Genomic DNA, 14642 nt, shown 5'->3' with positions numbered 1-14642 from the left:
TGCAGAAATTGCTTGGATCTGACTGTGGATAGGTTTCAAAATATGTCCAAAACTGGTTATTTTTAGAAAACCGGCTCTACAACAATGAAACGTTACATCTATCATCCCCGGTCCTAAAATGTAAGTGAGCCCATTCTGTGGGCAACGAAATGCCAAATCTAGACTTTAATATCCATTTGCTGAATGTTGTCTGTCAAAATCAGTGCTGTCGTATTGGATCAAGAATTCCCTGACAGCGGACAGCAAGAGTGCTGTACCGGTGGCCTGTCACTCATTCTGTCACAGTCACCTGCTCTCAAAGTCTGGAAGTGTCACACTACCATGCTGTCAGGACTTCCATGTCTCTAACCACACTTCAGGCAATCATATCAGCACACAGTGAGGTTCAACTAAACTTTATTTCTGTCATTTTGGACATTTTTATCACAGATGTAAGAGTGACAGAGAGACACCAAGCTGCCAATAGAGAGATCATAACTCCTTCCTAGACAAAAATTTGATTGGCTCTAAAAATACAGATCACCATTACTCGGACCAGTGAATAACACATATTAACTCTCTCTCTCTATCTCTCTCTCCCTCTCTTTTTGCCTCCCTGTGGCGCTAATTATTCCAACATCTCTGCGTCGCATCTCTCATTTTCATTTTCCATGCGCTCTCTCTCTCTCTCTCTCAATTAGTGGTTAATAAGGAGAAAATAGTGGGATCGCTCTGTTGCTTACAACTACTCAACTTCTCTAAACAGTCCTGGATAAACACTTTGTCAGTATGTGTGGAACTCACTGAAGAGGTTAATTATGCAGGGCTCATCAATGATAATAAAACTACAGTAATACAGGGAAAAGCCTTGTTTCTTGGTTGTTGTTGTTGTTTTTGGTTGTATCAGATTCAGATGGAAGCATTCAGACAAAAAAATGCCTTCTGGGGAAAAAAAACAACTGAGCAAAGTCTGACCAAGACCAAACCCACTTACCAGTTGTGCATTTTTATAGCAATGAAAGAGAGCGGATTAGCTGCCTTCCTCCTACCTCTAACAAGTGCATGAGGTGGGGTAAGTTCAGTAGAGATCCCCTGATGGTGGTGACAGGTTATTCTTCAGCTATCACAGTGGTTTCAGTGTGTACAAAAAAAGCCACTATAAATCCTCTCATTACAACTCCTGATTTGATAAATTGTGCAGCATCTTCATCAGATTAGACAGGTCTCAGAGGATCAGTCAAGAGTGATGACTGGATAGGGATGTTGGTTTTTATGTTTTCTCTAATCTGAGGTAGTCCAGGGTTCCTCCTGACTCTTCTGTGTGTTTGCGAGTGTGGGTTTGTGCTGTGGGTGTTCTGGCTCGTTTCCCTGGTGATGATTCTCTACATCTGCAATCTATTTCAAACTGGCAGTATATCTGGCCTGGTCTTCAATCCATTTGTTGCTAAATAAATGTTTAACACCAGTTGGTATATGCCATAGTTTGACTGCAACCCTGTGTTGGAATTTTCTTTCTCCAGAATAAACCTTATAGAGTTTCATCTAGTTTTTACAAAATGTGCATAGAGGTTCCAAATCCCATTTATATTTATTTTTTACAATTAATGAGAAATATAAAATCCACATCTCCAAATGTCAGCTTTAGAAACCTTATGTCAATGCATTCTTGGCATCCTTTGATATTTATTTAGACAATATCAAATGTAGTTCTAACTCTAAAGCTATCTAACTATGTCTGAAAAGACTATTTTAGACTATTTTAAACTCTCAAGCATCATCTCTGTCATAATTTGTATAGCTGTTGTTGTATTATTTGCATCCTGTTTATATGTATATTTTTCTGTAAATGTTATATTTGATTTTTTTTTTAAAGAACACAACAATTAGCTGTAAGAGGAAACCAAAAAAGTAATAGAAAAAAACCCCAGTCTCATCCTGTTAGTTCTCCTCTGCTCTCAGCTCTGTTCCCCCTGCTGCTCATGCCGCGCCAGTCATCTTACCGTCTGCTGGTAATGCCGACGCATTCCTGCCCACTCCTCAGATCACTTGATTAACACCACTAACCTGTGTTGTCGATAAATCTTTGTCTAGAATCTGACTGTGCCTTCATGTCTGTGCCTGGGTCCATCCACTGGTTGCTCCAGAAAGATCTGAACTCTCATGGATCAATCTTTGTCAGGTAGCACCTCACATTTGCTCTGTAAGAGAAGTTCATGTCTTGGGGAAATTAGGGAAGCTCTGAGGGTTTTTATTCCAGTCCTTTCTGGTTTTTGATCATAAGTCCATTACTTAGGCAAAAGAACGTGACAAAATGCCTTATGTGGTAGTTTTACTTAACTGGAAGGGTTTAGAGTAAGTGGAGGCATCCTTAGATCAACATTGTTTCAGTGATCTGTGTTTTACTGAACATTTGTATTTATTCATTTGTTTTGGAAACTTTTATATCACCTTGTAAGAGAGGGGGATTTATTTAAGTGTCTCATAAATCTGCCTTTAGAAAAACTGCTGACTCTCAATGAAATCATGAGGAAATTGAAAGGATTTTTAACTAAACTGTAACCAAGTTAAAGATGAACTAGCAGTCCAGGATCAGTCACATTCCCTGGCCACTATAATCACCTTTGCGACATAACCCACCCTGCTTGTTCCTGAAAGCAACCAAAAACCACAGCCCGGTACCACCATGGCCTCAGAGGAGGAACTATGCACCTGTGTCAGGCCCAGCTTATGCCCGTCTAACACTTGAAGAGGCTCCGGCTGAGGTTGATTTGACCCCCACAAGAATGGAAAACAGGGAAAAAAAAATCACAAGTTGGGGCATCAATTGTCAGATCAGCTGTCACCAGTAAGCGATGCGGCCAACTCGTTCTCCAACACCATCCAGAACCTCCAGATGTCTTCCATACCCTCTTAGTACTATGACGTAGTTGTGCTTTCCAGTAAGGAAAAATCCCTTTTTAATCCCTATGACTGCTCCGTTAACCTGCTACTCAAGACCCCCTTTCCTACCAGCCAGTTACAACTTCTCTCTACTCTAAATCAACTTCTGAAAAATACGTCATTGATTCAAAGCAGCTGGAATCATCGTCCTATCTGCCTCTCCTGTGGGACCTGCTTTATTTTATTTTATTTTCAAAGAAAGACCAGTCCTATATCCCTGCATAACTTCTAGAGGGGTTGAACCGATCGCAGTTCATGTCTGCTCCTTAAACAACCGGTTATGTCTGGTGTTCAGTGCGTTCTGGGCTTTGCCATTTTGACTTTGTCAAAAAAAACACTCAATACCAACTTTATTGGACGATAACATACTTGTAAGAGAAGAGAAAAGAGAGGTGTGTAAAAAAAGATAGAATAAAAACCAGGTTAGAGGTATGAAATATATTGGGAGGGGAAAACGTCCCACGTTTAATGTGAACCTATTATGCTGCTCTATGTTACAGCCATTAAATGCTGTCTGAATGTCAAGCAACAAGCAAAACCAACTTTATATTCAAGAGTTTTGATCAAATATAAAAGAGAGTAATAAAGACACCCCAATACACTGAAAAAGTCTCATATACTGACATAAACACAAGAGCTTGTATTGCCCAACTCTACCAAAGAAAACACCAGTCTCCCCCCCTGCGTTCCCCTCACACACCTGTCCCTCATGCACTTTTTGCAGTGCAGGTAGGAAGCAGAAACCTCAGCCATTAGTGAGCAGCACACCAGAAAGACTAAGCAGGCAGAGGACTTCAAACAAACTCTAAACAGTTGTGCTATTCTAGGTAATCTGTCATGTTTGTGGCGGGCCTCGATGGCAGTGTGAGCAGGCACCCAGCCAGAGCTTGTTGAAAGATCTGGACGCCGCCCCGCAGCATCCCTTCCATCGTTACAGATAAGCTCCTGATAAGATCTGATACTGTCATAAACACCGTGATGACTGCTGCTCTTTTTGAGGGGACCACAATCACCTGGCAGTGAGTGATGCACCTGTGTTTATGTTAGTCACACTTCCTAAAGGATGTTATTGTGTCTGCCTGGATGAGAAAACAATTATGGCAGATGACGATGGTTTAATCTTCAGATAGTGGAAAGATACAGATGATTGAACTGCTTATCTTCAGACACCCTACAGACTCAAAAGGGGATAAATCGGGGAGATGAAAGACTGATCTTCATGATATTGCCACGCAGAAATCTTCAAGGATAACTTTTCATGCAAAGAAAAGCACTTGTTCTTGCTTTAATGTAATAGTGTAAACCTGAGTACGGAAGTGCCATGAAAATGTTCAGCTTCAAAGTTTCTTTACTAGGTTTATTTCCACTGTACAAATGTGTGTAATACTGTAACTCATTGCTATTATGAAACGCTTTAACTTCTATGTAGTAAATCTGCTCTGTTGCTCTAATGTTGAACTCTATTACGCTCTTTTTGGCAAAAGTGGGCACTAAATAATGTGTTTAGAGGTGTTGTTGTTGTTTTCTTGTGTGGCTAAAGGGCACAACATCTCTGTGTGTTAAGTATGGTATCCCAGCATCACACATCTTGTTAAGAATAAGACAAATTGGGCTTTAGTTAAATACTACACTGACATCCCTCAACTACAGACTAGAATTGAAGCGACCGTGTGCAGCGTGTTCGTGATGTGTTCGTGTATCTGAAGCAACGTGGATAAACTCTGCAATGGTTTGTGCAGTTTTGTGCATGCAGCAGGTCAGAAATGCTTCCACAAACGCACTCCCGAGTGCGTGCTCATGTATATCATTTATACGCACCGCTGTGTAGCCGTGGTGAGCGCAGCACAGTGTGAGCCCCCATCGATACGCCCCTCCGATCCCCCCGTCAGCAAACACTGGAGAACAAAGAGGCTGGTGGCAGCGCCAGAGGGTATAGATCTTCTCCCCTGTGTTCCTGCTCAGCGGGGTCACACCGGCGCCACTCACAGTTCAATCTCCTCTACTTGACTGATCAGGAGCTTTGAGCTGCTGCTAATGAGACTGGACCTTTTCCAGTCTGCAGGAGAATGAACCGGCCCACCCAGAGCACAGTCCACAGGTCCGTTTAAAACAAAATGTACTGTTTCAGGTAGTGAGAAACTGGATCACTGTGTTCCATAGTGAGTTTATCACGTTATAAATCGTATTCGTAAACGAGTATTGGAGGAAAAACGTTTCAGAGGATATATTAATAATTGGTATACTTGTCCTAAAGGATTAAAGTGATAATCTGCAACACATTTTAAACTGCTTTTTCAAAAAAATTAGTTTTTAACAAAGCTAAATGTACAGTTTCATAGGAAGTTAAAATGATAATACTTTATACGGTTATTCAACACCTGCATATTTTATAACAGTGGCTAGATATATATATATATTTTGCAGTTCATTTGATTTTAATTTGGACGATGATAAAACTCATAACCCTCCAGTTAAAAAGAATCATTGTGAGTGACACAAAAATAATCACATATATTTAATTATAGCAGTCTTCTTCTTATAGAAACACATTTACACCTGTTATTTTTCTCTGAACTGGGTTGTGACCGTAGCAAATGAGGTGTTTAGTTATGCTGTAGTGTGTCTTTACTAATATGTACTTGAGCTGCAGAAGAATAACCACCTGAGGAGCCAAAAAGGCATCATTTGCATCGGAACAATCCGCAGCCTGTATCCTATAATCATTTGGTGATTGATTTGTAATTGCACTAATAGGGTCACGACCGAGACAATAGCATGTGTGAAGAGTTCCTTTTCTCACTCAGCTCCACAGACTCACAGCAGGCCTGCTGAGCGCTGCCTGTGTGGTCTATGGGGACAATTAGCACAATCTCCATACTAATGGCAGTCTGTAATGGACACTGCTGAGTCCACCAGCTACTGTGTGTGTGTGCGATAGCGTGTTTGCATATGCATACGTGTGTGTGTGAGGGAATGTTTGCATATGCGCATATACATCAGGGCGAGTACCTTCCTCCAAGTGGCAGAGCATCCACTTGCTTTCCGGAGCTGGAAGTGCACGTTGCAGTCCCATGTTGATGCATTTATAAGTGTGTGTTCAACTTGCCAAGGCATGTGTGTGTGTGTGTGCTGGTAGCAAATAAACCATATTTTACTGTGGTGAACCCTTCACTCAATCCCCTTCGCTTGCGGCTCTTACCCTGATACACGGCCACTCATTAGCACCATAATAAATTGTTGAGACGACACGTAAAAGGTTATATACTGCTGGACTGCTGTTTTCCTACCAATTATCAGACCTGTGATTTATGGCCCAGACCCAGCGCTATTCTCTGAGGAGAATCGGGGGAGTGTTTACACCCTGACACGGCGGGGTGAGGAGGTCAATCCTGGCCAACTTTGACCTTTAAAGCAGAGGTGCACAGGCAGTGATGGAAGCTTGCCACACAGTTAAGCACCACTGGAAGTGGCTCAACCGATCAAAGGATCTTTAGGATGAATGTGTGAGTAATCCATGCAGCTTCCTGTGATTTTATGTGTTGGAATTGTCACATTCAAGTGGTTACACGGCCTCTAACTTTTTCCTATTCTGTGTTTCAGTATGATGTGTATGCACTATTCTGTATGTAAAAATGGAAAGAACTCTACTTTCTACTAACAATCCCACAATGCATAAAATGGCATTATATACACAGAAAACGCACAAGTGTACCGCATGTGTCAGTCAGGATTCACAGCTGACGGTTTGTGTCTGCACAATAGGGTTAACTGTTGGGCGTCTGTTCCATATATCTGCTTTACAGCTCCCTAAAGATGCTCTCCTTTTATTCAAATAACACAAAATTGGCATATTTGACAATCAACAAGGGGGCTGTCACTCCTGCTTACCAAGCCACTAAATGATGTCGGGAAGTCATGTGTTTAGGAGGTAAAACTATCACGCCTGGCATGCTTTCAGCGCATTGGCTTCTGTTAAGCTCCACCACAGCTGGGAGACTCGCAACAAGCACAGCTGACATGCCGTAATGAGGTCTGTGTGTGACACTAGGCATATACAGAAACGTCACACACATACTTTATATCATATATTAGATATGTAGGACCCTGGCTTCCATCCAAGCATGCAGAATTGGTGTGGTCTTGCAGTGTGTCTGCGCTGCTCCTCAGCGGCATGTGTTTAACCCCAGAATTTGGCCTTCGTGCCCTCTCTGTCTGCCTGACTGATTTGTTAGACTCCGGAGACAAGACGAAGGATGGGAATTTGTGCGTGTTTGTGTGTGTGTGCGTGTGTGTGCTACTTCTTATAAACATGGGATTCAATCTACAGAAAAAGCACCTTTACCCCAAGCCTTCTTTACGCACGCGCAAACACACGAACTAACCGTGCCTTTGATGTGAGATCAGAGGCAGCTATGATGCAGGTCGATCAGGTGCACGGAGAGAAAAATAGAAAGAGAGGGAAACAGGGAGGGGGGAAGGTGGGGGTGAAGAGGAGATGGCCTCTGTTGAAACAAGGTTGTTGTATTAACGACCCCTAGGCCCTGCACTCATTATAAGCCTCCTTCTCGTTTTGTCTCCCTTTTTCCGTTTCTCGCGGCATACTTGAGCCTCCCTCTTACTGTTTGCACACGCACACGCGGGAGCAGCGCTGCTTGTGTGGACCCATCGCAGATGACTTCACGATGTCTTATGACTCATATTCCTTCAGAACATTATGTCGACCACCTAACAGGTGCTGATGGTCACAGCAAAAAGACCTACCCCAACACCACACACACACACACACACACACACACACACACACACACACGCACATTTCCCCCTGCTACCGTAAAAGCCGACCGCCAGACTTGTTGAAATCCCGTCTGTCTCTGACAAGCGGTGTGGTCCACAAACACTCGCATCGCCCTGCTCACGCTTTCACAAAACTGTTTTAGGACCACACAGTCAACGTGTAAATCGAAATATATCTAGAAAATCCTCTGCTATCCCCCTTTTCCAGTCCTTAGAAGATGGAGGGAAGGAGATAAAAAGCTGAGGAAACTTTCCCCTCCCGCCAGGATGAAAGCCTTTTTTTACTTGGGAGAACATTAGGAGAACAAACTAGCATCACAACAGGAGGGGGAACAGTCAACCACGGCGTGCTCTCACATCAAACACAAGCACCATTAATATTGTAATGCTTCCTCCCTGTGCATTTAAAATCAAGAGCAAGACAACCAGTGTGGTCAGAGGGAGAGCCGGTTGCAGATGGCACTTTAAAAGCATCATGAGTGCAGCCGCGTTGTGCAAGGCTGTCCGATAAAATTAGCATCTTCAACAGGTGGGATTGGTCATAAAAATTATCAAAAGCCTTTAGTTTTTCATTTTTTCCCTTTTTTTTACTTTTCAACATTTTCTTGTAGCAATTTTGATATTTACACCATCTCATATCACAATAAACTTTTGTCATGATTATCAAAAAATCACAAGAAGTAGAATAAAACTGGGTATTAGAATGTGGTTAGTATCACTGTCAACGCGTGGAGGGCATACACGGCCCGCCTGAAAGGGAGAATACACACTGGGAATAATAGCAGGCAGCAGATACTATATGTGTATGCATGAGCATCGAGTGGTTGCTATTGATCTCCTGAGGTCTGCTGTGGGGATGTAAACACTGTGTCTTTCAGCTGGACGCGCCGGTCAATACCAGCAGCCATCAACAGCAGCTACGCTCAAAACACAGCACGCACACAATCCCAGTTATCAAATCAGCATACACAGAGAGAGTACGCGGCCCAGCCTGTGTGTATGAGCGAGAGAAATGTCAATAAAGAATGTAAATTCTTGCACGCAAGCGTTCATGAACAAAAGCACAAAAACGGGCAGTTGAATGCTCAAGCACCTACCCTAGGTGAGCTAATACTGCTTTAATTACCTTTATTCACTTACTCTTAATTCACTTTACGTACTCACTTTTTAAGTACACGGGGAGGGCTACTCTAAAACACAATCACCTTCTTACACAGGGAAAAACAACAACGAAAAAATGAATCTCCATCTGGAACGAGATCAAACCTGTGAAACTTCTCCATGGAGTTAATCCACAAGCCAAATCTAAAACAAATCTGTGTAATATTGATTCTCTTCAAGCGGCACGAATAACCGACCGTGGAGGACACTTGCACACTGGGCACATCTGCCGAATACTTTTAAATGTTTCTCCACTATTCACTTCTTGGAGGATTTCTTGTGCCGCAGGTAAAGATTTGGCCGGTCTCCCAGAGTCCTCTCATCCCAGTCTGAGGGGTCTTTGATGGTCTGCAACTAATGCAAAACCCAGATGTGCACATATTGTTGTCGTGAAGGGTCTTGTCTTGAGTTGGATGCTTGGATAATCTTTGATACCTTCCATGTTTGATCTTAGTAATGTTAACATGCACATTTTTAAGAAAAGGCACAAAAACATACTAATATGTATGATCAATATTCTGGACGGACTGAGATGTATGGCAAAAAAAAAAAAAAAACAATAAGCAACCAGCTGGCTGCAAGTTAAAATATTAAAAAATACTGTGATCTGTACAATGAAAATTATTTTCTTTCCTTTTTAATATCTATTCAATCAACATATTCCTATTGTCAGTATAAATAATGTGCAAGTTTATCTGCAATTTGAGAGTAACAGACATTTGTGGGATTTTACGCTGCGGGAAAACAGGGGTTGTGGATCTAACTTTTGTCAGACAGATTGCTGATTCATTATCTGATACTGTTAATTATTGTGTCTCATCTGCAGATAAGAGCGATTACTCCTGTGACAGATGTTCACGAGCTGGATGTTTAAGTGTTGCATCTACGCACAGGGGCTCTCGATACATCTGGCTCCAGTTATCGCAGCTCTCACTCAGCCTCACCGCTACTGTGAGTTGTAGACACAAATACACACACACACACACACACACACACACACACACAGATGCAAACACACAGCTTCTAGTCAGGCCATGGCACATTTTTGCCACTCAACGCCTCCAGTTCCTCAACTCATGTTTTCTGGTAAAGAACCATTCTCGTTCCAGCTCAGGCCTGCGGCGGAAAGCATTTCCCAGAGGAAAATAAGCATGACTCGCTCCAGTGAAGACATCTGCCCTTTGAAAGCGAACGTGGCTGTTTGAACAGCTGTCAGAGCACGCTGAGCATCTCAGCCGTTCCCTGATAAAACAGAGGCGAGTCTGGAGGAACATCGACAGAAGAAAGACACGAAATGGACAGAAGGAGACGGCCACTGTCGATGACACGCATGTCACACGAGGATTGCTGCCAAGCTTTTTGTTTGGAGAGACAGGAAACTACCGGGCATTATCACCTACGAGAGTCTGACAAAAAAATCTTCTGCAGACACCAGGCAAACGGCGGGAAAAAGATCAAAAAAGGTCATGTTGATAAATGTTGCAGTGTTCTAAAAAAGCAAAGAAGAAAAGTTTTGATTCTTGAGAGTAAGAACTTAGTTAAATGTTATTTATCCTCTAAATTTGATCTGTTCTAGATATTCTGGTGCATTGTCTAGTGAGGGACTCCAGCTTAGGGATATACTTTACTTTACTTCATGGCACTCTCTCACAGATACAGTAAAAAAGAAAAAAAAACTATTACAACTCTACTCAGGCATTAATTTAATTAACAAAGAAAACTTTAAAAGTAGGATTAAATGGTGTAGTTTACAGTCCAGTGAGAATCTGCGCTCTCTCGCTGTCACTGCAGGACATGAACACTTGACACTAAAAGAAGATTTCAAGCTTAACACTTAAGACTTTTGGTCCTGAAGTGACTTTCTGTCGACCCAGTCAAGAGGAACAAGTGTATGTCAGACTTAGAAAAGTACTGGGAGCTCAATTGCATTAAAGCTCTTAGTTTGCTTGAGCTGCAATCTAATTGGATAAAGCTGGAAAAGCAGCTTCAAATGTACAGGAATCCATTTTTCCGCCCCCCCCAACCCAACCATCCTCCCATTCACTGTCTTCTGTTCCACCTTGTCTTTTGTCCTTGTCAACATTCCACAAATGAGATTCCCAAAATGAAGAGGTGAGCACGAGTGCACAGAGCAAACGTTGTCAGGCAGACACACCTCTCACACCGCCATGCTGCCTGGCATCTCTTCTTTTCCTGTCCTTATTAAAATTCCATATTGGGATTTCTTCCTGCCACTCCGCCTCCCTGGTCCTGTCACTCAGCCACCGGCTGGCGACACAATCAGGAAGTTTCAACAAAGGCATGCACATATGCAAAGTGACAAACACGCGTGGAGCACAACCCAAACTTTTCTTAAGACAGCGTGTCCCTGCTCCTGCCTTTTATGTGTGGGATGAAAGTTTCTTTCAGGTGGTGTGTATGAGTGTGTGGATCAGCACCCCCACCCCTGCCATCACCCTCTCTCCCACTCCCCCAGCCCCCCACCCCCACCCATTCTCATTGTCATTATTTTCTATGGTGTCCCCCTCTGATCTGCTGAGCCTTTGGGTGCTCCCTCTCTCTTCTCCCTCTCTCTCTCTCCCTCTGTCTTTCTCTGGTTGCTTTCATCTGTCAGGCGCTCTCCTTGGCGACCGACGCTGAGGAGGTTTGATTTCCCATCATGCCTAGCATTGCTTCCCTGACTCACTCCCTCCAGTCTCTCTCTGAGGCGAGAGTTCTGCCCCCGCGTCGTTGGGCAATTATCCCCGGGAGTAATGAGGAGCGTCTCTCCCTCCGCGCTGCGCTGACTGACACCTCTCCCACTCATTTGTCAACAAATCAGACGGCTGGTGTGGGCGGCCATATTGAGCTGAGGGTTGTCGTTGGGAAGCTCAGGCTGAGGTGCATCGCGGGCGTCTCTCTTCTTCTTCTCGCTCTCTCTCACGCTGCCTCTCTTTTTCTGTATCCTCCTCCATCCCTTCTTCTCTATCTCTGCCACCTCGTTATCTCTGACAGCGTGTCATTCGTTCCGATCCTCACTCCTCGCATGTCAACCCTCCATACGCTCCCATGTATTTGTGTTCCTCAGACACCCAAAAAATGTCTGACTTCCAGTTAGGCCTAATGGTCATTTGTTGCTAATGATCACTAAGCTGGGTAAGTGTCAGTATTCCATTTACATGGGTCAAAGTCAGGCACAGTCAGCTGTTGTAAATACTTTGTCCAACCAGGCGACTAAACTGTTGTTTAGACTTACTTAAGAAAGCTTATTTTTCAATTTGACTCCTTATGTGCGTGCAGCTGAGGGAGATATGTTAATATAATTTGTCGTGTCAGAGTGAGTTTGACATTAAAAATGATAATATGCACTATGTTTTACTTTAAAGATGCAAGTTGAGGGAGTCTGACTGTACTTACTGCGCTCTTTGCGCTCCTCTGGGCTCGACGAAGCCTCTCCGTCAGACAAAAGGCCGGACATGGAGAAAAGCTTCCTCCCCGTCTCCTCCGCAGCTTTAAGGGAGCCAAAGTCGAACTCTTTCCCCTCCAGCTCCGGAAAGCAGCTTTTCAGCCTCTTGGCGGGGGTGAAAGCTGACTGATAACACCCCGACTCCCTCTCCTCTTGCGGGGAGGAGAAAGGTCGGAAGGCGCCCACCCCGCTGTGGTTGAGCATGCCCAGGGTGGAGCAGTCCAGGTTTGGTGCGCTGAACTGAGGGTGCAGGTGGAGCAGGGAGGCTGGGAAGTCTCGGGACGGGAAAGCGCCCGACATGGGGCCCTGGCGCTGGTACATGGAGGTGAAGGTGTAGGAGGCTGAGGGGAAGGGGAGGTGGAGATCCTTCTCCACTGAGGCAGGGACGCCGAAGGGTCTGGGAGCCTGGCAGGGCACGGAGGCGTCTCGCCCGGCCTCTGCGGTGGAGGCGAGCACCATCAGAGCGGGGGAGGCCAGTGGAGCCGGCAGGTAGGAGGGGCTGTCCATCTTGAAGGGCCGGTGGAGGTCCATTCACCTCCCTGTCACTGGTCCTACGGCACCAGAGAAGACACATACAGTAAGACCAGAGCATTTATGTGGGACGGAATGTATGACACATAATGTTTAAGAAATATATTTGCCAGATTTAATGCATAATCGGATTTGTGTTTAAATTCCTATGAAAAACAAAGGTATTTCATTTCATTAATTGTACAGGAAACTGTCTCAGAAAAGCCATGCCTAAGTCCTTTCATGTTGTGAAACATACCAGTTGAAATCCTGGAGGCACTTTTACAATCACAGTTTTGGACTAATCTCAACAAAAAAAGGGGGCTTGGAGGAGGCCTTCTGAGCCTGTAAATAATTACGATGGAATAAATTGCCAATAAAACGCACATAGACGGAGCCTGCAAATGTTAACTTAATATTGAGGTCGAAGTGATTAGATTAAGGAAAAATCATGCAAACACATTCAAAACAGAAAAAAAGAAAAACTCTTTTATTTCGACTAAAATAAACCCACTGCCTGAGTAAATCAAAAAAGTGTTAATCATTTTAATTGCGACTATTAAATTCTTTTCAACAGTGATGGGTATTTTTTTATGTGGAAAAGACGTGTTTCTTCTTTTTCTGTTCCGAAATATTAAACTTTACCTTTTAATTTCTGTAAACAAAAATATCAAGTTTTAATGATAGTAACTTACATCAAAATGTCAATTTCTAAAGTGAAATTGATATGTTAAAAACTTTGAATAAAGACCTAAACTTTTTTTTTTTTTTACTATAGTTTTCCTTTCGGTTTAATGAAAATATACCAGGTTAAAAGGGAAGTTTACGCACTGTTGGCAAACTAAATAAACTTTGAGCAAAAACAGTTTGGGAAACGCGCATGTAGCAAAAAGACTTTTGCAATTCCTCAAGAGCTCGAAACAGGTACAAAGTTTGTCACACGCCAAGGATTACCGGGATGCCTTCTCGGTTTTTTACCTATATTCTTTTTTTCCTTTTTTTTACGCATTATCAGGACGCACAAGTTAGTTCAGAAAGAAAACTAAAAGCTCCAAACCCGACGGTACACATGGCAATCAAATACCCAATTAAAGCAATTAAAGTGAATGAAGCCGCAATCACTTGTGTGATGAGGAAGCATCAGTCCGCACTTACCGGGATGAAGTACTCGAGATTTATTTCACCAACTCTTCCGCTCCGCAGTCTCTTTCAACTTACTGTTAATTTCGGAGACACTTTCTGTCGTTTGCGCAGGAAAAAAGGAAAGAAGAAGGAGATAGCGTGTTTTTTTTTCTTTCTCCCTCTCCCTCTCTCTCGGTCTCCCTCAGATGTTGCGAGTGTTTGGAAGTGGAGTTGCGCCGGAGCTGCGTGTAGTTTGGTGACGCGTCCTAGCGGGATGAATGAGCGGTGAGTGGACTGGCTGCGGGTCGCTCTGCCTCTCTTGGTCTTTGCGCTTCGTGCGACAATCCCCCCTCTCCTCCTCTTTACCCTGCCCTCTTCCTCTGAAGCCCACACCCTCCCTCCTCTCCCCCGAGACCTGCCCGCCGATGGACACACTTTCTTGCCCTCCCTTAAACCTGAATTATGGTTCTGCGTTAAATCGACGCAGAGCCTACGCCGTAGGGTTACGGCGTAGCCTACGGCGTAGGGTACGCGCTCTGCGTTGGGGTAACGCGGGACCATAAATCAGCCTTTAAGGTGAAGTGCAGTGAGATGTGCAGTAGAGTCAACAGTCAGCACTCAGTTTTGGTTGATAAAACATTAAGAAGTGGCACAGTGTCCCGTTATCGTTGGGATTATAGTCAGTACTCGA

General features: G+C 43.7%; 1 protein-coding gene across 1 annotated transcript in view; it reads right to left on the bottom strand.

Annotated features, from left to right (window-relative positions):
* rnf220b (ring finger protein 220b) overlaps nucleotides 1-14256 on the bottom strand; it is a 32249-nt gene extending 17993 nt beyond the window's left edge. The window contains exons 1-2 of the mRNA XM_061738325.1: nucleotides 13985-14256; nucleotides 12271-12870 (exon numbers count right to left, since the gene is read on the bottom strand). Coding sequence (XP_061594309.1) covers nucleotides 12271-12850 — 580 coding nt within the window. The 5' untranslated portion in view covers nucleotides 12851-12870; nucleotides 13985-14256. The remainder of the gene's footprint in view (nucleotides 1-12270; nucleotides 12871-13984) is intronic.
* Between the last annotated feature and the right edge of the window lie 386 nt (nucleotides 14257-14642).

The sequence above is a fragment of the Cololabis saira genome, chromosome 13, assembly GCF_033807715.1.
Source record: "Cololabis saira isolate AMF1-May2022 chromosome 13, fColSai1.1, whole genome shotgun sequence".
In the NCBI taxonomy this organism is placed as follows: domain Eukaryota; kingdom Metazoa; phylum Chordata; class Actinopteri; order Beloniformes; family Belonidae; genus Cololabis; species Cololabis saira.
This window is presented reverse-complemented; position numbering and strand designations above follow the sequence as displayed.